The sequence below is a fragment of the Aquarana catesbeiana genome, linkage group LG10 (genome assembly GCF_042186555.1).
Source record: "Aquarana catesbeiana isolate 2022-GZ linkage group LG10, ASM4218655v1, whole genome shotgun sequence".
Classification (NCBI taxonomy): domain Eukaryota; kingdom Metazoa; phylum Chordata; class Amphibia; order Anura; family Ranidae; genus Aquarana; species Aquarana catesbeiana.
The window spans coordinates 138,512,573-138,538,155 of record NC_133333.1 but is presented as its reverse complement, the minus strand read 5'-3'; the positions used below and the strand labels follow the sequence as shown (position 1 = coordinate 138,538,155).

Below are 25,583 nucleotides of genomic sequence, written 5' to 3'. Positions count from 1 at the left end.
AATAATTTAATTCTTCTGGAATAACTAATATGGAAAGGCACACTTATCAGATTGCTCACCCCCTCTGATGGAACATTGATTACATTTTAGGGGGTTGTGAAATCCCAAAAAAAAATTACTTTTAGGACACGCAGGAATTTAGGGACTAAAAAGGCTACAAGACTGCAGTTGTCGCACTCTGCAGGTGCAGTTGCTAACCAGCTTACAGTAAATGAGGTAATGTAAAAAGGCATTCATGTTGCAAGGAGTACACAATCACATGCAAGGGCAATTAATGAAAACACTTTGAGGCTTGCATATGATTTGATGATGGAAATCAGCAGAGCTTCTGCTCATTTACTAAAGCACTGGAACAAATGCACTTGTAGAGTGCACATGCATTTTGCAAACTGCAACATATATTTGCTTTAGACAAATCAACACCACAGAACATTCAAGCAAATTTTAACGAGGGTGGGGGTGGGGGGGGTTGTGAAATCTAGATAATTGCTCATTAGCAGCACACTATTTGGAGTGAGTTTAGGTGGGGGGGGGGGTTGTGAAATCTAGATAATTGCTCATTAGCAGCACACTATTTGGAGTGAGTTTAGGTGGGGGGGGTGGGGGGGTTGTGAAATCTAGATAATTGCTCATTAGCAGCACACTATTTGGAGTGAGTTTAGGTGGGGGGGGGGGTTGTGAAATCTAGATAATTGCTCATTAGCAGCACACTATTTGGAGTGAGTTTAGGTGGGGGGGGGTGGGGGGGTTGTGAAATCTAGATAATTGCTCATTAGCAGCACACTATTTGGAGTGAGTTTAGGTGGGGGGGTTGGGAAATCTAGACAATTGCTAATTAGCAGCACACTATTTGGAGTGAGTTTAGGTGGGGGTGGGTGGGGGGGTTGGGAAATCTAGCTAATTGCTAATTATAAGCACACTAAATACACTCAAACAAAATACATTCAAAATGAGTAGACTAGGTGGATATGTTCACATCACTTCATGCTGGGAAGGTTATTGAAGGAAAATATACATGCATGACAAAAAATAACAGGAAAAAAATCCAGCATGTGTGAGGATAAAAAAGGGGACATTCACACTATATTGCAATGATGGTAAGTAGTGTTTGAAGCAAGAAATACATTATATTATCAAAGATTACATAAAAGAACATGTGACGCTAATAAAAGAAAAATATCTTACCTTAATATAGTCCTTCTGCAGGACCTGTATGATGGCAGAACAGGTCTCTGGGATAATGATCCCCAGAGCCTGGGGGGAGATGCCTGTCGAGAACTTAAGGTCCTGCAGGCTTCTCCCTGTGGCCAAATACCGCAAGGTAGCGACCAGCCTCTGCTCCGGAGTGATGGCTTGCCTCATGCAGGTATCCTGCCTGCTGATATAGGGGGTCAGCAAAGCCAACAAACGGTCAAAAACGGGGTCCGTCATCCGGAGAAAGTTCCTGAAATCCTCAGGATTATTCTCACGGATCTCACGGAGCAAAGGCATGTGACAGAACTGGTCACGCTGAAGCAACCAATTCTTGGTCCATGAACTCCTCCTCGCCCTGTTCATGGACTGGTCTTGGGCTGAAGAATAAACTACAGCACCAAGCACATACAATGCACGAGCTCTACGACGAGTACGTACAGGTAACATGGCTTCAAAACGGTCGGCTGGTCAGAACGCACTAAACAGAACGCACTGAAGAACAGCAAGGCCTGTGAAGAACGACCTGAAAATCAGGAACGAGCGGCCAATAAAACAAAGATTTCTCAATGCCAACTGACCAAACGCACTGAAAAGCAGATACAAACCTCACAAGCACAGACTGAACAACAGTTAAAACGAACTGAAAAATACGAGTCTCACAAGCGCGAATCGTCTCTCACCAAACTTCTACTAACACGAGATAAACACGAGATTAGCAGAAGGAGCCCAAAGGGTGTCGTACGGGCTATTGAACTTCCGTTTTATAGTCTCGTCGGACTTGGTGTACGTCACCGCGTACTACGCTGTCGTACTTTTGTGTGGTCGTGTGTAGGCAAGTCCGTTCGTAAGAAAGTCTGCCGCAAGTCCGCCGAAGGTACGTCGGAAGTATGTCGGACAGGCTGTCGGACTTTTGTAGACGAAAAGTCCGACCGTGTGTACGCGGCATTAGATTTGAAACACATTTTAAATCTTTCTGTCGAACTCGAGTCTGGTCCAAAAGTCCGCTCGTCTGTATGCTAGTTCGATGGACAAAAAGCCACTCTAGGGCAGCTCTTGGCTACTGGCTATGAACTTCCTTGTTTTAGTCCGGTCGTACGTCATCACGTACGAATTCGACGGACTTTGGTGGATTGTGTGTAGGCAAGTCCGTTCATTCAGAAAGTCCGTCAAAAAGTCCGCCGGGCAAAGTCTGCCGTAAAGTCCGCTCGTGTGTACGCGGCATAACTCTCTTAGTGCGCCACACTAGTTTGTACAGTCTAGAATATTGTTGCAGAATAAAATCTTTTATGGACTATACAAACTAGTGTGGGTCTCCCATCTTTTAAATTGTTTTGACAGAATAGGGCAAAGGAACCTGGTTAGGCAGCAGTCCACAAAAAAGGAGTGTGGTTAATTCTTTAGCGGTGGTGGAGCCAAGGGACTAAAGGGACTTAACCATCACAGACATTTGTTGGTCATCCAAGGATATGGGTGTTGGTCATGGGGCTTACATTGCCATTACTGGAATAAAGTTTTAGGGTGAAACCTGGAAACAGCCTTCAGATATAAATATAGCATGCAAAGATACATTTGCAAAGAAACAAGGATTAAAGTGAAATTAAAGCTTTTGTTTTTGTTTTTTTAATCAAAATAATAAATGTGTTATACTTACCTGCCCTGTGCAATGGTTTTGCACAGAGCACCCCCGATTTTCCTCTTCTGAGGTCCTTGCTGGTGCTCCAGCCTCCTTCTCCTCAGTGAGTGCCCCATAGAAAGCCGTTTTCTATGGGGGCACTCACGCGGGCTTGCTCCAGAACCGCCTTGTCTGTACCCATGGGCCCCCTGCTCCCTCATCACAGCATTTGATTGACAGCAAACTGCCCAGTAAAGAGGGAGACCGCACCGAAAGCCGCTGCTCTTGTGCACATTGCTTTATCAGGATCGGGTTCAGGTAAGTATAAGGGGGGCTAGGGGAGAACCTCCAGCACAGAAGGTTTTTACAAAGCAGAGTTCCACACATTTTTTAGTTTAATAAAAGTCAGCAGCTATAAAAAGTGTAGCTGCTGACTTTTAATAAACAGACACTCACCAGTCCCACAGTCCAGCGATGCGGCCGCCCGTAGCATTGCTCCTCTCTCCCTCTCTCCGCCGGCGCCGTCATAGCCACTGTGGGCACCTGGCCATGACAGCTTTTTGCTTCACGCGCACTGCGCATGCGCCAGTCGTGCTGCGCTCTCATAGCTCACAACTGTCCCTGATTTGGAGGGACTGTCCCTGATTTGGAGCAATGTCCCTCTGTCCCTCATTCCTCCTCATTTGTTCCTCATTTTGGTCTGATCTATATAGAGGTATATAAAATGCACTTTTTATCTATCAAAAAGTGTTTTCCAGAGCTAAACCTCTCATCCAATTTCTAAATTGCTGCATTTCTAAGTTCCAAAAGCCAATATAAATGAATAGTAATGGTAAAAAAGCACTTGTGGGCTTAACCAATCTTGTTTTTTTGTACAATTCTCCTTTAAGGGGGCATGGCAGGGGGTGTATCCTATGCCTGTGTACTTTTGCTGATAGGTGTCCCTTATTTCCATCTTAAAAAGTTTGGAGGTATGCGCTCTGCTAGTGGCCAGGCAATCTTCTGGGACCTGACACGTGTCCCAGAAGATTTCTGGCAGGGAGGGGCCCCCTAGGGGGAGAGGAGGAGTCGCCTAGGCGGCCAAGAGCAGAAAGAAGGAAGTGGGACAGGAAGTCCCACTCTAAACTAAGTACCCACTCCCCCCCAAAAAAATGACATGCCAAATGTGGCAAGCCAGGGGGTGAGGCGTGCTTAAAGCAGAAGTTCCACTTTTGGGTGGAACTCTGCTTTAATGCATAGAATGCATTCAAGTAAAAAAAGTTAAGGCTTTAGAACCACTTTAATGGATTATGGGAATTATTTTACACATGGAGCTTAGAAATTTTCAGTGTGATAGGTGCCCAGCAGAAACTTCAATAAATTATTGATAGGTTTGAGGTGGGTATCTTGGCTATGCAGAAGATGTGATGGACTGGCAAATGGGCAGTACAGAAGTAGATCTCTACTATAATCATTAGCTGTGACCTTAAAAGAGTTTTAAGTTTATGCTACAGTACATTAAGCAAGCTGTTATTAGACTTGACTCAGTTTCCACTAGGATATGTACCTTCTGAATATCTAAACAAATCTAATATTTTACTTTTTCTTTATTACAGGTACTTATATAGTGCTGTCAACTTACGCAGCACTTTACATATATATTTTACATTCACATCAGTCTCTGTCCCCAAGGACCTTACAATCTAAGGCACATTCACACACTAGGGACAATTTATACAGGAGCCAATGCAACTACCATCATGTCTTTGGAGTGTGGGAGGAAACCGGAGTACCTGGAGGAAACTCATGCAGGCACAGGGAGAACAATCAAAAGCCAGGCAGTTAGTACCATGGTTAGGATTCGAACCAACGTCCCTAGTGCTGCTAGGCGGAAGTGCTAACCAACTAACCACTGTGCTGCTACTGTGCTAATATAAATATTGCTAATTTGCAAGCTCCATCTAAGGACAAGTTATAGTAGGTGTTTTTCTATAACATGCTAGAATGGCCTACAAAAAAGCATGGATGTAAAATAATTAGAGGGCAGTTCCAGAACAAGGCAGTGGCAGGGGAGGCATTGTGCTGTGGAGGATGCAGCTGATGTGGAACCATCTCCTGCCTTCTCATTGCCTGGCCATCTCCTACACTGTACACAACCAAGCATTAAAACTGACATCTCAGTTCTGCAGGTAACAGTGAGAAAGTGTGACTCTCCCAATGTAATCAGCAGGACTCCGCTATTAGTATGACAGCAACCCACTCTGCATCAGGAGCACTGGGCACTACGGATAAATAAAGCACAGCAAACAGCTGTCAAAGTGACAGCAAAGCTCTACTGGTTGCACAGAGCCTTTAATAAAGGATCAAACCACAGAATAAAATTAGCACTTTTGATAAGCTATCAATTACTTTAGTTTCCAGCCTAAAGAACATATTTTTGTGATGATAACAGCTCTCCTTTCACATGCTCATTATGACTAGTAGGAATGATCCAAATACCCTCCTCGGTTCGGTTCACAGCAGAACATGTGAACAGGCAAAAATTTTGTGCGAACACGCAAACACTGTTAAAGTCTGGGACGCGAACGTGAAAAATCGAAAGTGTTTATTTTAAAGGCTTATATGCAAGTTATTGCCATAAAAAGTGTTTGGGGACCCAGGTCCTGCCCCAGGGGACATGAATCAATGCAAAAAAAAAGTTTTAAAAATGGCCGTTTTTTCGAGAGCAGTGATTTTAATAATGCTTAAAATAAAGCAATAAGAATAAAATATTTCTTTAAATACAGGCGGTCCCCTAGTTACAAACATCCGACTTACAAACGACTCATACTTACAAATGGAGGAAGACAACAGGAAGTTAGAGGGAATCTACCCCTAGGAAGGGAAATTCACTCCTGTTATGCCACGTACACACGGCCGGATTTTCCGATGGAAAATGTCCGATCGGAGCGTGTTGTCGGAAATTCCGACCGTGTGTGGGCTCCATCGGACATTTTCCATCGGATTTTCCGACACACAAAGTTGGAGAGCAGGAGATAAAATTTTCCGACAACAAAATCCGATCGCGTCAATTCCGACCGTGTGTGGCCTGTTCCGACGCACAAAGTGCCACGCATGCTCAGAAGAAATTCCAAGATGAAACAGCTCGTTCTGGTAAACTTAGCGTTCGCAATGGATACAGCACTTTCATCACGCTGCAATGTACAAAATCGTTTAATACAGCGCACTCTTTTCTTCTTTATAATGTGACAAGAATTAAGTAGTTTTGCTGCTCATATTCACACACACTTCTCACAAACTTATTTCGTTACTATTTATCGTGATTCCCTCAATATATTTTGATTTCTCACATCTGACAACATATTTTTGTATATTTTTTATATATTTTTTGGCTTTAATGTAGATTCTTTTTTTGTGTTTGTATTTTATTTTTATTTTTTTTGCGATTTTGATTTGTACTCCCGAAAATGTTTGTGTGTGTTTTTTGTGACAAGTTCCCACAACACCATTGATATGTTGTTCTATTTAATCTGTAGGAGATTGTTTGGTGTTGTTGTCCCTTGTTAATTTCACATTTTATGTTAGAAATGTACCTGAATCCTCACCAACAAACTGTCCTTTTTGGATGAAAACACACACAGGAGAGTATAATTTACCTACAAAATTGTATTAAGGGGTCACAACTAAACAAAGAGGGAGGCAACGCTGGAGAAACTGCAGAAGTGGGCGAAGCCTTGGACCCCCAGGGCACACATCAACAATTTGAAAGCCAAATTGGTGGCCTGAGGAGTCCTTATCTAAGAGAGGGCAGTCTGGTCCAGAAGTCCCAGAGATCCGGAAAGCAGGAGATGACATCTGTGTCCCCAGGCTGTGGTCATACAAGAGACTGCATCTTCTGTCAGACCAGACTGAACCCAGGGCAATCACTCTCTGGTCTTCTTTCCACGCCTCCTTCCACGCGGTGGCTGTGGTGGTGGAGTTGTGGCAGCAGGAGGAGGAGGAGGAGGAGGAGGAGGAGGAGGAGGATGGTCCAACTCAACCACGTCGGTCTTGGGTGTTAGTTCCCCACTCACCCCCTTACGTAGGACTTTATAAAGCAGGTCCTCACAGAGCCTGCGTTGACCCTCCTGCATGCCCTGCAATTTGGTGGCAGCCATGCAGGCAAAGGCCTCTTCAGGAGTGGGTAAGGCTCTGAGGGACGCAGAAGCCTCCTGGATCAGCCTGAACGCTGAATCCTGCACGGGACTCGGAGTGGCCTTCCTAGCTCGTTTATATGGCAGGTGGAGGGGAGGGACCTGAGACTCAGTCAGGCTGTGACTGGTCCCAGGCTTCTCTTGGCTGACACTTAGCCCCGCCTCCTCCTGGCTGCCACTAACCCCCGCCTCCTCCTGACTGCCACATTCCACAACCTCCTCCTGACTGCCACATTCCACAACCTCCTCCTGGCTGAGGTCTTCCTGTGTATGAAAAAGGGACATAGTTTTAGTATTTTTTCAATCAATCACACACAATTTTCACCTCCTGACTGCTGCAAATTGAATGTTAACAAATATAACAGACTATCCTTCTGAGCCCAGCATTTTTCATTCTTGTCCCAATTTTGGGTGCCCACTACTGTCTATTGATATGTAAAACACTTTTTTTAATCAGCAATTAGTGATCAATAATAACATCTAGTAAACATCATTTATTTATTGACCAGAAATCTGTAGAAGAATGCTATACCTGACTCCAGCTGGGCTCCTCCACTTCTTCCTGGCTGGAAGGCCCAGGTTGGACATCAGAAGCCTCAGCTGGGGTGGAAGGAAGAGTGGAAGGAAGAGTGGAGAGGGATTCCCTGACTTCAGTGTGGTCTGACAGAAATCGCAGTCTCTCGTAGTACCACAGTCTGGGGACATAAACGTCATCTGCTGCAGCTCCGGATCTCTGGGAATCTGTGACCTTCTTGCGCTCCCTAAGATAAGTGCTCCTCAGGCCACCAATTTTGGCTTTTAAATAAGGGATGGTTGCTGTGGGGACCACCGGCTTCACCAACTCCAGCAGTTTCTCCAGCGCTGCCTGCCTCTTCTGTTTGTGATTATAGTGGAGGTGTCTCACTTGCCACAGACAGGGCAGCTCCCTGTACTTGTCTATGAACAGGGGCAGGAAATTGTGGTCGTTGAACCCATCCATTTTCTCTGCAAGACACAACACAAGACAAACCCTAATGTCAGGCAAAACTCCCCTAATCTTGTTACAATATAGGCTTCCATTTCGAAGCAGTATAGGCGCAAGTTTAGATCTTACCTTCGTTATCACCATCGGCGTCTCCGATGCTCCTTCCTCCGCTCACAGATCGTACGTAATTCGCACGTGTGTTACGCTTTATACACACTGCGTGTGCGTATAACTCCGCCCGCCCCTGACGTTCTTTCTAGTCTATTCCCCGCCCCTTTTCGTTCGGCGCAGTGGGGGAAGAGCACATGGCGGATAGACAGCAGGATCGTGCTAATTGTAGCAACGAGGAGGAGGAGGAGGAGGAAAGGCCGGAGCCTGAAACGTTCCGATCCAGAAGGAGATTTAAGGACTCAAATATGTCCTTTGGGGAGATGTTGGAGATGGTGGACATCCTGAAGAAGGCCGACTATGATGGAAAGTATGGGCCTTACCCCAACCCCAATGTCAGAAAGGCCAAGATAATTGCGAAAGTGGTCAAGAGTCTGCACCGGAAATTCGGGGTACGATGATCGAAAGATCAGCTCAGGAAGCGGTGGTCGGACCTGAAATTACGAGAACATGAGCAGTACATAAAGATCCGGAGAGTGCTGCAAAAAAGTAAGTAGTTGTGCTGTGTTCCTATTCTTTTTGTGTTTATTACGTTCGTGCTGCTCCATGTGCTTTTAGGAACTGTTGTACAGTTTAAAATGGCAACTTTCATGTTCATGGGCACATTATTCGTTCGGATCAAACATTTTTCGTTCCAACTATAAAATACCATTGTTTAGCCCATATGCATTTGGCCACCATTTTGACGCCCTATACTTGTTTTCAAAGAATTGGGTTGTGTAGATGGCTTTGTTACTAGAATGAAATGCAAACTAGATTCTGTGTAAGGAGAGGACACTCAGCAGCTGTTTTCACATCTGGTCACTGGAGCACTAGTGTGGGACACAAGAACACCATTTTTATTAGGGGGGCCACACAGGTGCTCCAGTGTATACTATAGGGGGGTCTCCATCTGTGAAGCTTGTACAAAACAGGTAAAGTATTGCAGGTTGACAAAGGACACTAAAAAAGCTACATCTTGGAACTCTGCTAAAATAGACAATTGTACCTCACTTCCAAGCAATGTTTCCTATTTATAGTTCTGACATTAAATATCTGTGTGCTAAGTATACCATTTTTGTTTTACATAGGGGATAAAAGACTCGGAGGACACCCCTCATCTGAGGAGACCAGATCCCCCCCCCTCTGGAAGAAGGGGAAATCCCCCCAACACAAGCTGAGCAGGAGGAGGAAGACGTGGTGGAACTAGTCACCACAACAGGTGAGTGTCTGCAACCACAGGCTCAGATAAGAGATGGATGGCGGCATTTTTTTTAAACCAAATTTATTTTGGGGTTCCTCTCTTTTTAGGTGATCGTGATGTTGTGGATCCAGATCCTTTCACATCCGAAAGTGCCCAGATCCTGATCAGGGAGATCATGGGGTGTAATTTACAATTGGAAATCATCAAGCAAAACATCAATGATGTTATTCCAAAATATAAAAACATCATTGATGTTTTGGGGCGAGTTTAAAACCCCTCCAAATCACTTTCTTCTTTTGTGTGCTACAATGTGCTAAATGTTTTTGTGATTTTTCCCAAAGCCAAATTTGGAGGATGCACACAGTGTGTCAACATGTGCTATCTGCCATCACGGGAGATCAATGGACACGTTTTGGGGGTGCAACCCCTTCCTCAATAATAAAGTAGCGGTGAGGAAGGGGTTTCTCCCCCAAAACACATCCCTTGATCCCCCGTGATGGCAGCTAGCACATGTTGACATTGGGAAATTTGTGTGCATCTTCCAAATTTGGCTTTTCCAGGGGTGATTTCCCCCCATCTGAACGCAATATCAAACACAGTTCCTAAATACTCATGTCTGATATTGCCTTCAAATTCGACCAAATGTGACGTTTGTAAGTTCAAGATTTGTGTGTTTTCTTGTTGGTTTTACACAGGCCTGTTTTCTATAAAATGGACATTTTGATTTTGGATAATGCCACCACAAAAATTGTTATACAACAAACATGTTGGTTTGTTTGAAAAACCTTTGGTAAATGCACATGTGATTGTGCAGGTATTAAAAAGATTGTTAATCAAGAATGTGTGGATTATTGTCTCAACGCTACAACACTTTTGGGGTGATGTAATTGTTGTTTTATGAGAAAATGGGGGTTATTTCCTAAGGGCAAATCCACTTTGCACTACAAGTGCAGTTTCAGTGCAGTTGCAAGTGCACTTGTAGTGAAATGTGTTTTTGCATTTAGTAAATAACAGCCAACAGTGCTTTGTATAAGGTTACACAATCACGCCATTTTCTGCACTCAAAACATTTCTGTCAGGGTCAGCTAAAACAAACACAAGCAGAAAATGTCCACAAAGAATTTTTTTTTTTTTTAGTATAAAAAGGCTTCACAGATTGTCTGGCATATTGATAGCCCCCCTACCCGCAAAGAACTCCAGGTAGCGTAACCGGACATCACGGGCACTCAGGGAGGGCAAGCCAGGACGGCCACTTTCAAGCGCCGTCAGTGTGGTTTGATGTATGATTCCGGCCTCAGGCCCAACTGAGCCAGCATAGTTGGCCGAATGTTTCCTTAAAAAGTTATAGAGAACACAGCACGCAAGTATAATATGGTTCAGTTTATACTCCGCCATATGGATGGGTGTCATAAATAGGCGGAACCGGCTGGCCAGGATTCCAAATGTGTTCTCCACCACTCTTCGGGCTCTGGCCAGCCGGTAATTAAAAACCCTCTGTTCCGGGGTGAGGGTCCTCATTGGGAATGGCCGCATCAGGTGGTCCCCCAGCGCAATTGCTTCATCAGCAACGAACACAAATGGGAGTCCTTCAACATTGTCCTCTGGAGCTGGCAATCCAAGCTGCCATTCTGAAGACGCCTGTAGAACTCCGTCTGGGCGATGACTCCACCATCGGACATCCGGCCATTCTTCCCCACGTCCACATACAAGAAGTCGTAATTAGCAGACACCACCGCCAACATCACTATACTATGGAACCCCTTGTAATTATAATAGTACGACCCCGAGTTGGGTGGTGGGACGATGTGGACGTGTTTCCCATCAATTGCTCCTCCGCAGTTAGGAAAGTCCCACCGCTGGGCAAAGTGGGAGGCCCCAGTCTGCCATTCCTGTGGCATGGAAGGAAACTGTTGAGGAAAAAACAATAAACATTACTATTTTTTCACAGAAACATGGCAAGCAGATTAGACACAAACATTATGGGGCAACCTCCAGATAGCATTTAGTAAGGGGAATTTAACAAGGCCAAAGTATAAGGTACACCTATCATATTCCCCCTCCCCCCCTCTCATGGGCCATTTCTAACATTATAGGGGGTGTGTGGAAATCTTGGACAGGTAACCCTCTTCACTTCATTGAGAGATGAATGCCTAAATAATGGGTATTACTTGGAACAGCCCCTCCTTAGTTACACTATTGGCAGCCCACTGGACAGGTAAGAAGTGTCATAATACAAAGATATAAATACACATTGTACACATTTGAGGACATTTGGACATTCTGCTATTACCTGTCAAGATAATAATAGTATACAAAAACTTTAAACAGTACCATTTGAAAGTATACAGGCAGGCCCTTGCACTACATGCTTTGGGGAATTCATGCATAAATCTGACCAGTAAAGAGGTGGGTATAGTGTGTATGGGTTTGGCAAAGTCAGCAGATAGATGATTGAGGATAGATAGAGAATTGGGATCAGCTGACTTAGCAGTTGGGGGAGGGAGGGTTACTAAAAATTATTTGGGGACACCACCAAAAAAAGCCTCTAGCACTCTGCCTGAATTTAAATCAAAAATAACATTTCCAAACATTTTAGGGGGTGTTTGGGGTAAAGCACTACTATGGAGCTGATAAAATACATTGTTAAGTGACTACATGAGGTGAATATAGGGCCAGGAGACACCATGCTGGGGAGGTTAGTGAAGGGCAAATATGTATGAAGGACCTAAAATAATAATTACATAAAAATCCAGCATGCATGAGAACAAAGGGGACATTCACAGCATATTCCAATCATGGTAATTAGGGAATGAGGAAAGAAATACAAGATATTATCAAACATTCAATACAATAAAATGTGATATAAAAGGATAAAAATCTTACCTTCATATACTCCTTCTGCAGGACCTGGATGATGGCAGAACAGGTCTCTGGGATAATGATCCCCAGAGCCTGGGGGGAGATGCCTGTCGAGAACTTCAAGTCCTGCAGGCTTCTCCCTGTCGCCAAATACCGCAGGGTAGCGACCAACCTCTGCTCCGGAGTGATGGCTTGTCTCATGCATGTATCCTGCCTGCTGATATAGGGGGTCAGCGAAGCCAACAAACGGTGAAACACGGGGTCCGTCATCCTGAGAAAGTTCCTGAAATCATCAGGATTATTCTCACGGATCTCATGGAGCAAAGGCATATGAGAGAACTGGTCACGCTGAAGCAACCAATTCTTGGTCCATGAACTCCTCCCCACCCTGTTCATGGACTGGACTTGTGTCAAGGTCAGGACCCCAACACCAAGCCCCCGCACAGCACGAACTCTACGAGGAGTACGCATACGAAACATGGCTAGAAAACGGTCGGCTGCTCAGAACGAAGTAACAGAATGCACTGAAGAACAGCAAGGCCTGTGAAGAGCGACCTGAAAACCAGTAACGAACGAACAAGAATACAATGACTACCTAAAGTCACGCGGAACTTGTTGCACGCACTGAAGAGCAGATACAAACCCACAAGCACAAACTGAACGACAGAAAACGATCTGAAAGCCACGAGTCTGAAAAAGCACGAATCGTCTCTCACCAAACTTTTACTAACATGAGATTAGCAAAAGGAGCCCAAAGGGTGCCGCGCTTGGTTCTGAACCGGCCTTTTCTAGTCTCGTCGTACGTGGTGTACGTGACCGCGTGGTTGGCGATCGGAAATTCCGACAACTTTGTGCGACCGTGTGTAGACAAAAAAAGTTTGAGCCAACATCCGTCGGAAAAAATCCTAGGATTTTGTTGTCGGAATGTCCGAACAAAGTCCGACCGTGTGTACACCCTATAAGAGTTTTTAATGGGAAAAAAGTGCCTCCACTGAAGCTTTATCACCAATCCTTGTTTCCACAACAACCCAAAATTTTCAAAATCAAATTGTCATTGGGACAGAAAGTTAGGTGAAATATTCTGAACAGGGGCACAGACAGCAAAACAAACATTACAGGGGTGTTAACCCCTCCCTATGCTATCCAAAAAACTTAAAAATAGTTTTTTTGGCTGGAGTTAAGCTTAAAAAATGTACCTGTTCTGACTTACAAACAGATTCAACTTAAGAACAAACCTACAGACCCTATCTTGTTTGTAACCTGGGAACCGCCTGTATCGTGCCTGGGGGGTCTCCTTAGTCTGCCTGTAAAGTACCGCATCTTTCCCCTGTTTATAACAGTACCACAGCAAAATTACATTTCTAAAGGAAAAAAGTCATTTAAAATTGCTCGCGGCTGTAATGTATTGTCGTCTCCTGGCAATTTAGATAAAAATCATTGAAAAAAATGGCATGGGGCCCCCCCCCAGTCCATTATCAGGCCCTTTGGGTCTGGTATGAATAATATAAGGGGAACCCCCCGCGCCAAAAGTACTGAAAAAAAATTGCGTAGATGTCCCCCCAAAATCCCTATCAGGTCCTTCGGGTCTGGTATGGATGTTAAGGGGAACCCCGCACCAGAATTTAAAAAAAAAATGACGTGGGGGTCCCCAAGGCACTATATACTCTGAACAGCATTATATATACTATACGACCTGCCCTATATACTCTGCAGAAAAATTGGGCCTTAGGTGTTAGTGGTGGTGCCAGAACACTGTAAGCCATCACAGTTACTCTTGTTGGGTGCAGGAATGGGCCCTGCTGTGAAATATTATTTTAAAAATTGTAATTACATGCCCGTGTTAAACAGGGGCAGAAAAATTGGGCCTTGGGTGGTGGTGTTGGTGGTGGTGCCACAAGACTGTAACCCCTCACAGTTACTCTTGTTGGGCGCAGGAACGGGCCCTGCTGCGAAATATTTTATAAAAATTGTAATTACATGCCCCTGGTAAACAGGGACAGAAAACTTGGGCCTTGGGTAGTGGTGGTGGTGCCACAACACTGTAACCCCTCACAGATAGGGATGGGCGAACGGTTCGAAAGCCGCGGAACACCATTAAAGTCTATGGGACGCTGTAACGGAACATCCCACACTCAGCTTGAGTGCTTCCGTCAGTATACCACTTCCTCCCAGTCTGGATACAGATATCAGATATTCCAACCACTCCCAAGCACAAAACAAGACGAGACTTGCTTAGCTGCTAACATGAACTCATTTATTAGAACCAAAATTACAAGTCTTTATATACCATTAATCGCTTCAGCCCCGGAAGAATTTACCCCCTTCCTGACCAGAGCACTTTTTGCGATTCGGCACTGCGTCGCTTTAACGGACAATTGCGCGGTCGTGCGACGTGGCTCTCAAACAAAATTGACGTCCTTTTTTTCCCACAAATATAGCTTTCTTTTGGTGGTATTTAATCACCTCTGCGATTTTTATTTTTTGCGCTATAAACAAAATAAGAGCGACAATTTTGAAAAAAATGCATTATTTTTTACTTTTTGCTATAATAAATATCCCCTAAAAATATATAAAAAAACATTTTTTTTCCTCAGTTTAGGCCGATACGTATTCTTCTACATATTTTTGGTAAAAAAAAAATCGCAATAAGCGTTTATTGATTGGTTTGCGCAAAAGTTATAGCGTTTACAAAATAGGGGATAGTTTTATGGCATTTTTATTAATAATTTTTTTTTACTAGTTTTGGTGGTGATCAGCGATTTTTATTTTGACTGCGACATTATGGCGGACACATCGGACATTTTTGACACATTTTTGGGACCATTGTCATTTATACAGCAATCAGTGCTATAAAAATGCATTGATTCCTGTATAAATGACACTGGCAGTGAAGGGGTTAACCACTAGGGGGCGGGGAGGGGTTAAATCAGTACTAGGGAGGTGTTTCTAACTGTAGGGGGGTTGGGCTGTGTTTGTCAGTACACTGATCTCTGCTCCGATGACAGGGAGCAGAGATCGAGTGACACTGTCACTAGGCAGAACGGGGAGATGCTGTTTACATCAGCATCTCCCTGTTCCTGCTCTCCGTGAGACGATCGCGGGTATCCCCGCGGCGATCGAGTCCGTGGGACCCCCGACCCAACTCACGGAGCTCTTGGCCGGCGTGCGCGTGCGCCGCCGGCGTCGCGCACGCAATGGCACGGCGGGGAATTCAAAAGGACGTACAGGTACATCCTTTTGCCCAGCCATGCCATTCTGCCAATGTATATCGGCGTGAGCCGGTCGGGAAGCAGTTAAAGAGGAGGTTCCCCCCTCCTGCTCATATTACTCTAACAATACAACTGTAACCTAATTAACATGAGCTAGTTTACTAAATCATTTACCCAGACTAGGTGACTCAGAGACATGACCTTTGGGGAGATTTGTGGTCACCGAGCTTCACACAGTAGTATAAACACAATAGCAGGAGCTAATTACAATTAACAATACAAACAGTGATCTACCCCCACTCCTCAGCCTAGTAGGCAACAAACTATAGTAGGAGTAGACTGTCCGGCTCCTAGCCAGTTCTAGAGGCCAATGTGATCAGCTCTCTCAACTAACATGTGGAGTTCAGAATCAAACAAAGTCTTTACATATATCCTGGGAGATATTGTGGATAAATATTACTGTCCCCTTTTAAAGTGGTTGTAAACCCTTACAGACCACTTTAACCTACAGGTAAGCCTATATTAAGGCTTACCTGTAGGTGCAAGAAATATCTCCTCAACCTACACGGTTAAGGAGATATTTTCCTAAAAAGGGGCACCGATGTCTACGGCGTGGCGCAAGCGCACTGAGCATGCCGTTAGTGAAGGCTAACATGCCATCCCTTGCGGCTCAAGCGCGCATGTCCCGGAGTGACGTCATCGCTGCTCCGGCCACTCACAGCACCGGAGCAGCAATACCCGGATGGAAGATCAACGCTTTGTGGAAGAGCGGAAATCGGTGACTTTGCAGGCTTCTGTGTCAGGTAAGTGACACATAATGGGCTACTATGCGATGCATAGTAGCCCATTATGCTTTACCTTTGCAGTGAAACAAAGAAGAAGTAAACCCATCAGGGTTTACTTCCTCTTTAAGTAGTCCAAGATATATTTTCTCACTCACCCTGTGCCAGGAAAGCACAGGGTGACTTATGCCCCGTATACACGGTCGGACTTTGTTCGGACATTCCGACAACAAAATCCTAGGATTTTTTCCGGCTCAAACTTGTCTTGAATACACACGGTCACACAAAGTTGTCGGAAAATCCGATCGTTCTGAACGCGGTGACGTAAAACACGTACGTTGGGACTATAAACGGGGCAGTGGCCAATAGCTTTCGTCTCTTTATTTATTCTGAGCATGCGTGGCACTTTGTCCGTCGGATTTGTGTACACGCGATCGGAATTTCCGACAACGGATTTTGTTGTCGGAAAATTTTATATCCTGCTCTCAAACATTGTGTGATGGAAAATGTGTGATGGAGCCTACACACGGTCAGAATTTCCGACAACAAGGTCCTATCACACATTTTCCGTCGGAAAATCTGACCGTGTGTACGGGCATAAGACATAAGAGGTGTATGGGGAGCTGAAATAAGGGTATGCCACACTTTCCAAGGGATTCTGGGTTCCACGGGCCCTCCCGTCACAGACACTAACATGAAAAATCAAAAGTGCTCATTGCTTATATGCAAGTTATTGTCATAAAAAATGTTTGGGGGCCCGGGTCCTGCCCCAGGGGACATGTATCAATGCAAAAAAAAGTTTTAAAAACTGATGTTTTTTTCGTGAGCAGTGATTTTAATAATGCTTAAAGTGAAACAATAAAAATGAAATATTCCTTTAAAGATTTTGCCTGGGGGGTGTCTATAGTATGCCTATAAAGTTTCCCATGTTTAGAACAGTACTACAGCAAAATTACATTTCTAAAGAAAAAAAGTCATTTAAAACTGATCGCGGCTGTAATGAATTGTTGGGTCTCGGTAATATAGATAAAACTCATTAAAAAAAATGGCATGGGTTCCTCCCCTTTGGGTCTGGTATGAATATTAAGGGGAACCCCGAACCAAAAATGTAAAAAACAATTGCGTGGGGGTCCCCCCAAAATCCATACAAGGCCATTCAGGTCTGGTATGGAAATTAAAGGGAACCCTGTGCCAAACTTTAAAAAAAATTGGCGTAGGAGTCCCCCCAAAATCTATACCAGACTGGAACCCTGCACCAAAATTTTTTAAAAAATGGGGTAGGGGTCCCCCCAAAATCCATACCAGACCCTTATCTGAGCATGCAACCTGGCAGGCCATAGGAAAAGAGGGGCCGGCGAGAGAGCACCCCCCCTGAACCGTACCATGCCACATGCTCTCAACATGGGGAGGGGGCTTTGGAGTAGCCCCCAAAGCACCTTGTCTCCATGTTGATGGGGACAAGGGCCTCATCCCTACAACCCCCACAACAGCCGAAAAAAGAAAAAACCACAACAGCTCCGCCTCCATGGGAGGCTCCCGCCGACTGACGCTTCTTCTTGGTGACAGCTCTTATATAGCTGAGGGTGGGGCCACCCAGTGACGTAAATGGGTGACCCTGCCTTCCTCTGGTTGCTTGAACCGATCAGACCTTGGCGCTGAGGACTGAAAAATGGTTTAAAGGCATCGGTCAGCTGGCCACCTTCTCCACCGCTCTTCCTCTGACTGAAGGAAGCCTCAGCAACACGTTGTCCAGCAGGAAATGGTAACCTCCCAGGGTCTGGAAATGCGTTACACAAACCTTGCATTGCATTGCGTTCCACCTCCTCTATGACGAAACGCGTACGACGGCGCCACGCACGCTACGTCACTTCCTGGTCTGCGAGCAGGTGGAACGCAATGCACCACTGCTGTCTCCACTCTGCGTCTAGCACTTGTTGACTGATTTGAGGCTCTTACACCAGTTTGAAGTCTGCTACAATACTTATACATAGTAGTACAAGGTTTTTGGATGCCGTGTTAAGATTTTTGCCTGGACTTTATACTTTTTACCCTTTTATGTACTCTATATATTTTTTAATAAATTTATACTAATTTACTACACTATGGGAGCCTACATCTTTTTTCTCCTATGAGGAAGTAATTAACAGAGTACACTACAATCCATCTGAAGATAAAGGCTCATCCCTGGAATCGTAACAACTACGGTGGCGTATTGACTGCAGCAGTTACATCTATATGTGCATTGCCCCTTTGGGGTGAGTGGATTTGGTGAGTGGGGACCCTTGAGGGGAAGCACATAGTCACCAGTGGATACTGTGAGCAGCACCAGTTGATTTCTGTCACATTTCTTTGAAGAAGATTCAATGTACACTATATGGACTAAAATTTGCGCATTTTATGTGAACTTTGCCTCATACTTGCTATGGATGCATACTGTGTTTGCACAGTGTGGTTTCACTTAATGTGCCATATACACATGGTGATATACCTATGACTATGGTTATAATTTAATGTTTTCACTACATTTCCTATATTGGCACTAAGCCCTATATCTCAGCTGGTACTATTAGGGATACACAAGGTAATCACTATAAGGATATTGTATAGTGGATTTATTGGGATATATCTGTCACTTATTGTTTAGTTCACACTATATTCACAGATACAATTAATTTTATTTAATTTTGAAGTTATGGCGGTATAAGTGAGTGTGGGAGCATACATTGCACGGGATACAAATATCACACAGTGACGTACCACAGACACACTCATATCTGAATTACTGGGAATTTATTTGAGGTGGGACTATATACTTTTTAGTATAGGTGCGACAGACCCACTGGTGGTGTGGCACCCATCCCCCTCTCTTTCCTCTCTGCTCACACCCTGTTATCAATCATAAGGAGGTAGCGCCATTTACCCCAATTTATTGTTTCTTGCCAGCCAGTAATGATCCCTCTCCTTGATACCACGAATCATAGGGTCCTTTCACAGGCTTTGCAGAATCAGAGAGGTATGCAGCGTAAGTTTGCAGAGGCATTCAATTCTGAGTCCTCTGGGCCACTAAGGATCCCATTATCTGTAACTACCTCCTCCCAGCCACGTACAACTCCTTGTGTTTCTGGGGACTGAAAACCATCCCTTGAAGACTGCTGCTGAGTGTAATCTACATCCATGCTGACACAATCCTCCTTCTATTCTTCCTGTGTGTTTGGCCGGCCTGTAGGAATGCTATCTGGATAAAAGGGGCCTTGAGAGGAAAGGAAGTCCTCCTCTTCCTCCCGCTGTTTTGCCTCGAGTGCCCTGTCCATGATTCCACGAAGTGTGTGCTCCAGCAGGAAGACTAAAGGGACAGTGTCACTTATGCATGCATTGTCGCTGCTCACCATCCTTGTGGCCTCCTCAAATGGTGACAGGACAGTGCATGCATCCTTGATCAGTAGCCATTGGCGTGGCGAAAAGAAGCCAAGCTCTCCTGACCCTGTCCTGGTGCCATACTCACACAGGTACTCTTTGTTGGCCCTCTGCTTTGTGTACAGCTGCTGCAGCATTGCCAACGTTGAGTTCCACCTGGTTGGCATGTCACAAATGAGGCGGTTGGTGGGCAGGTTGCATTACCTTTGAATGTCAGCCAGCCAATCACCGGAATTGTATGACCATCGGAAATGACCACAGACCTGTCTGGCCTGCCTCAGGAGATCTTGTAAGCTTGGGTACCTGGTCAAGAACTGCTGCACCACCAAATTCAAGATGTGTGCCAAACAAGGAACATGAGTCAAGTGTCCCTGTCGGTGGAGAGAAGGTTGGTGCCATTGCACCATCGCATACAACCATTCCTGGCTGAAGCTGGCGTGACGTCAATCACCTCTGAGCCTGCCCCTGCAGAGCTGACAGAATCTCTGAAATAAACAAAAATGCAGCGCTCAATGGGACCAGTAGTAAAGAACAATTGCTGATGGTATAATCAATAAAGTTCATTTATTGGATGCATGCTGAGATTTGTAATTAAAAACAACTGTCAATGAAAAAATGAGATGATAAAATTATTAGACTTCATAAGCACAACTCATTATCATGGTTGAAGTAATCCGAAAATTAGTATATATGATACCACCATGACTTCCAGATGACAAGGGGTTAATGTCAGCAAGTGTGCTCCAAGCTCCGATCCTAATTTTCAGACCCAATGGCTCAATGTGCAGGGAGAAAAATAGAGGTGGAGAGACACAGCTCTCTAAGGTGCACTTAGTGGCTGTATTCCGGATATCAGACTCGCTGTTATCCAGGAGGTGTATTGTAGATCGCTCCTCTGAACGACCTCGGTCAAGCTGGCTGATCAGGCTGGCTGGAACCTGGCGTGCTGGAGGGCACTCTGGATGGAGCACACTGAATCAGGAAGCCAGGAGGCAGGGTCAGGGCTGGAAACGAGGAGTACCAGGAAGCTAGGCGGATCGCAAGCTCAAAGTAGCCGTGGCGACCATGACTTACATGTTTCACGCTCCTGCGCTTTATTACAGTCCAAAGTGGCTGCCCTTAAGCTGCCCCCTAGAGGACATCCTGCCTCGTTGGAGTTGTGCCTCCTCCTACTCACTTTTCTCCTCTCTTCTCTCATGCACCCAAGTACAGTCAGTAACCTCATCATCTTCCCCCACCCATCACTGGAGCAAACTTGGCAGTATGCTGCAGTTGGGGGAACATGACTGCCAGTTTCTTGTCCTTCTGTGGCACCCCCTCTCTCTAGGCTCATGTTACCCCCCTCCATCAAATAGTGAACCAACATTGGAGCCTTCAAATCGCTGCGCATCCTCCAGCAGCATATAACCGACACTGTGGTCGAATAATTCTGGGGACTCCTCCATGCATGATGGTGGGGCTACGGAAGCAGTGTCTGTGGATAAGGAGACGGTGGAATAGGCCGCTTTGGCAGCTGCGTTGGAAGGCAAACTACTCTGAGCCTGGGTAACAGAGGATGAGGAGAATGAGGACAGCTTCGTTATCCACTCCACCAACTCTTCTGCATGTTGTGGCTCAATAACACGGGCAGCAGCAGCAAAAAAGGCCAAGCGTGCCCCACGGCCACCTGCAGAGGATGCACCATGTCCACGACCCCCACTGTTGCCTGTAGACACAGAGGCTGCTTGCCCTCTTTTAGTGGCCTGTGAGCATCTGCCTCTCCTTGGTGGCCTTCCGGACATGATGTATTTTTTGTTTTGCAACACCACACTACCTTTTGCTAGAGACAACCATTATGGTGACAACTGTCTAAGGGCTTGTTCACAACATTTACGTTGATTCACACTGATCAATGCAGGCTCAACACATGGGCCTTGTACACACCATACATGTGCTTTGGGATGCATTGCTTAAAAATGCAGCATGTCAGCGTGCCACAATGAGCTGCATGCATTAATTGTTTTTTCGTTACCTTTAACCACTAAGCCACCGCCCACCGTCATATGACGGCGGGACGAGGCTTCTGTTGTTCTGGGAGGACGTCATATGACGTCCTCGCCCTCCCGAGCCACTAGGGGGTGCGCGCGCGCCGCCGGCGGCGCTCGCGCGCGTGCCCGCTGCGTCGCTCGGGACCCGGTGCGCGTGCCCGGCGGCCGCGATGTCCGCCGGGCACCCGCGATGTCCGCCGGGCACCCGCGACTGCCGGGTAACAGAGCAGGAGCGTGGATCTGTGCATGTAAACACAGATCCACGTCCTGTCAGAGAGGAGAGGAGACTGATGGCGTGTCCCTTGTACATAGGGACACCGATCGGTCACCTCCCCCAGTCAGTCCCCTCCCCCCACAGTTAGAATCACCTCCTTAGGTCATACATTAACCCCTCGAGCGCCCCCTAGTGTTAACCCCTTCCCTGCCAGTCACATTTACACAGTAATCAATGCAATTTTATAGCATTGATCGCTGTATAAATGTGAATGGTCCCAAAAATGTGTCAAAAGTGTCCGATGTGTCCGCCGCAATATCGCAGTCACAATAAAAATCGCAGATCGCCGCCATTACTAGTAAAAAATAAATAAATAATAAAAATGCTATAAATCTATCCCCTATTTTGTAGACGCTATAACTTTTGCGCAAACCAATCAATATACGCTTATCGCTATTTTTTTTTACCAAAAATATGTAGAAGAATACATAATGGCCTAAACTGAGGAAAAAATTTGTTAAAAAAAAAAAAAAAATGGATATTTATTATAGCAAAAAGTAAAAAATATTGTGTTTTTTCAAAATTGTCCCTCTTCTTTTGTTTATAGCGCAAAAAGTAAAAACCGCAGAGGTGATCAAATACCACCAAAAGAAAGCTCTATTTGTGGGGAAAAAATAATAAAAATTTAATTAGGGTGCAGTGTAACATGACCGCGCAATTGTCATTCAAAATGCAACAGCGCTGAAAACTGAAAAATGGCTTGGGCAGGAAGGTGGTGAAAGTGCCCTGTATTGAGGTGGTTAAATAAAGTAAAAAATAAAACATGTAAGCATTGTGATGCATAACAATGCCATTGCACCACCCCTACACAACACACACCAGCAGTTATACAGACCATAACGTGTGCTTGCTGGTGTGAACGAGCCCTAAGAGGTAAAGTCCCCTAATTTGAAGAGACTTTATCTCCTTTCCTTTTGTGTTTCCAGGACAGGAATTACTACAGGGGATCTAACGAATCCCTATGGTCTACAAAACAAAACAATAAAACTATTTAGGCTTCAGGTTCTTTATACTTTCTTTGCAAGTAAGTGAATATCACTTGGAATTCTACCCACATACCTTTACGTAAAAAGGAGCCTTTTGTGTGATCTAAAATGTCAGATGTTAATTGAGTCCAGTTAGACATCTTGTTTTCCTTCATGCTGCTGAAAGATGAATGCTTTACAACGGAGTCAATCTGAGCATCATCCAACTGCTTTCCTAGGAACTTACAGAGCTTCACCACACTTCCACGAGGGTCCTAAAAATAAGGTTTCAGTGTAACTTCTATTTGCATCAATAGTATACAGTAATATTGTAATCAGTATAATGCAGAATGACAATGCTCATTCATTGTACTGTATCTATGAAGGAGTAGTGTTGTGACTCTGGGACAGCAAGTGTGTTTAGATTACAGAACACCTTCTTCTCTGCTCATATCTATAACATGGTGAGAGGTAACCACAGCAAGGCTGCTAACACTGCTTGAGATAACCCCTTAGAGGGGACAGGACACAGGAAAGCTCTAATTCAGCTTTTCTCTTGGAAACATGGAGGAACCTTTGAAATAACTCTCCAGTCTCAGGGAACCCCTGCTAAAAATAACTATATCTAAAACCCATTAAACATTATTGTGAAGGTCAGTGGGAAGAATGCTCCTTACACTTGTGGTCATTGGGAAGAATTTTACCCCCTTACAGATAGCTAAAAAGATCAATGGTGTCAGTGGGAACTTATGTGAGAGGCAGAAACTGCTCATTGCTCAAAGAACTCCTAGCAAACTCAGGAGGAACCCTGGTTGGGAAACCCTGCTCTAGATTTTGGGCAGGAGCAACAGGTATTTTTAAACCTTTTGAACAGATATAATGAAACCTTGTCAAATGTATATTTAACCACTTCAGCCCCGGAAGGACTTACCCCCTTCCTGACCAGAGCATTTTTTGTGATTTGGCACTGCATCGCTTTAGCTGACAATTGCGCGGTCGTGCGACTTTGTACCCAAACAAAATTGACGTCCTTTTTTTCCCACAAATGAAAAAAAGGCAATATTTTTAACTTTTTGCTGTAATAAATATCCCCAAAAAATATATAGAAAAACAAATTTCTTCCACAGTTTAGGCCGATATGTATTCTTCTACATATTTTTGGTAAAAAAAAATCACAATAAGTGTATATTAATTGGTTTGAGCAAAAGTTATAGCGTCTACAAAATAGGAATTGATTTACAATATTTTTATTATTTTTTTTTTTACTAGTAATGGCGATCTGCGATTTTTATTGGGACTGCGACATTATGGCAGACAGATCAGACACTTTTGACACTATTTTGGGACCACTGACATTTATACAGCGATCAGAGCTACAAATAGCCACTGATTACTGTATAAATGACACTGGCAGGGAAGGGGTTAAACATTAGGGGGCAATCAAGGGGTTAAGTGTGCTCCCTAGGTGTGTTCTAACTCTAGGGGGGATGGGCTCACTACAACATGACAGAGATCACTGCTCCAGATGACAGGGAGCAGTAGATCCCTGTCATGTTGCTAGGCTGAACAGGGAAATGCCTTGTTTACATAGGCATTTCCCCGTTCTGCCTCTCCTCGCTGCAATCGCGGGCCACTGGCGAACAATCGAGTTTGCGGGACCCGCAGGTACGCTACCGCGGCGCACCCGCTAGGTGGCAAATTCAAAGAGACGTACAGGTACGCCATTTTGCCTGCCCGTGCCATTCTGCCGACGTAAATCGGCTTGCGACAGTCGGCAAGTGGTTAAGGGATCAAAAAGGAGCAAATAGGAGTAGTTCATTATTAGGGGTTACAGTGGGTATAGAAAAGAATCACCCCCTTTAAAAAAATCTAATTGTGTTGCTTTGCAGGCTGAAATTAAGACAGACACAGTTTTTGTTTTGTCTAGCTGTATTTACTCATTACATCTTATAATATCCAAGTGAAAGATTTAACACCAACATGTCATAAAAAAATAAAAAATATATAAAAAACAGAATCACTGAGTTGGAAAAAGGATCATCTCCTTGTGTCAGTATTTTGTTAAATGGCATTTTGCTTTAATTACAGCCTTTAGTCTGTTGGGATATGTCTCTACTAACTTTGCACATCTAGACTTTGCAATAATTGCCCACTCTTTTTTGAAGAACTGCTCAAGTTCACTTAAATTTGATGGTGACCATTTGTGGACTGCAGTCTTCAAGGTATTCCACATACCCTGTTTCCCCGAAAATAAGACCTAGCGTGATTGTCGGTGATGGCTGCAATATAAGCCCTACCCCCCAAATAAGCCCTAGTTAAAGTCCTTGTAGGTCTTACTTTCAGGGTAGGGCTTATTTTCAGGGAAACAAGGTAGGGCTTATTTGGGCGGTAGGACTTATATTGCAGCCATCACTGACAATCACGCTAGGTCTTATTTTCGGGGAAACAGGGTATTTTAAAAGTGGTTTAAGTCTGGGCTCTCACTAGGTCCAAGGCCATTCACCTTTGTATCCTTTGAATCCTTTAACCACTGTGTGGTAATTTTTGCTGTGTGCTTTGGGTCATTGTCATGTTGGAAAGTAAACCTTCCCATTGGCAGCTTTCTAGGAGAGGGCAATAGCTTTTCCTCAAGATTTTGATGGTATTTTGTCCCATCCATTTTACTTCTATCCTGACAATTGTTCCAGTCCCTGCTGCAGAGAAACACCCCCATAACAGGATATTACCACCTCCATGCTTTACTGTAGGAATGTTATTTGG

At 44.6% G+C, this 25,583-nt stretch overlaps 1 protein-coding gene across 2 annotated transcripts in view; it reads right to left on the bottom strand.

The window, feature by feature from the left end:
* Nucleotides 1–25,583, bottom strand: part of LOC141110919 (sulfotransferase 2B1-like) — a 142,870-nt gene that overhangs the window by 58,202 nt on the left and 59,085 nt on the right. For both annotated transcript variants that reach the window (XM_073602711.1, XM_073602712.1), the window contains exon 6: nucleotides 22,918–23,098. In XM_073602711.1, coding sequence (XP_073458812.1) covers nucleotides 22,918–23,098 — 181 coding nt within the window. The remainder of the gene's footprint in view (nucleotides 1–22,917; nucleotides 23,099–25,583) is intronic.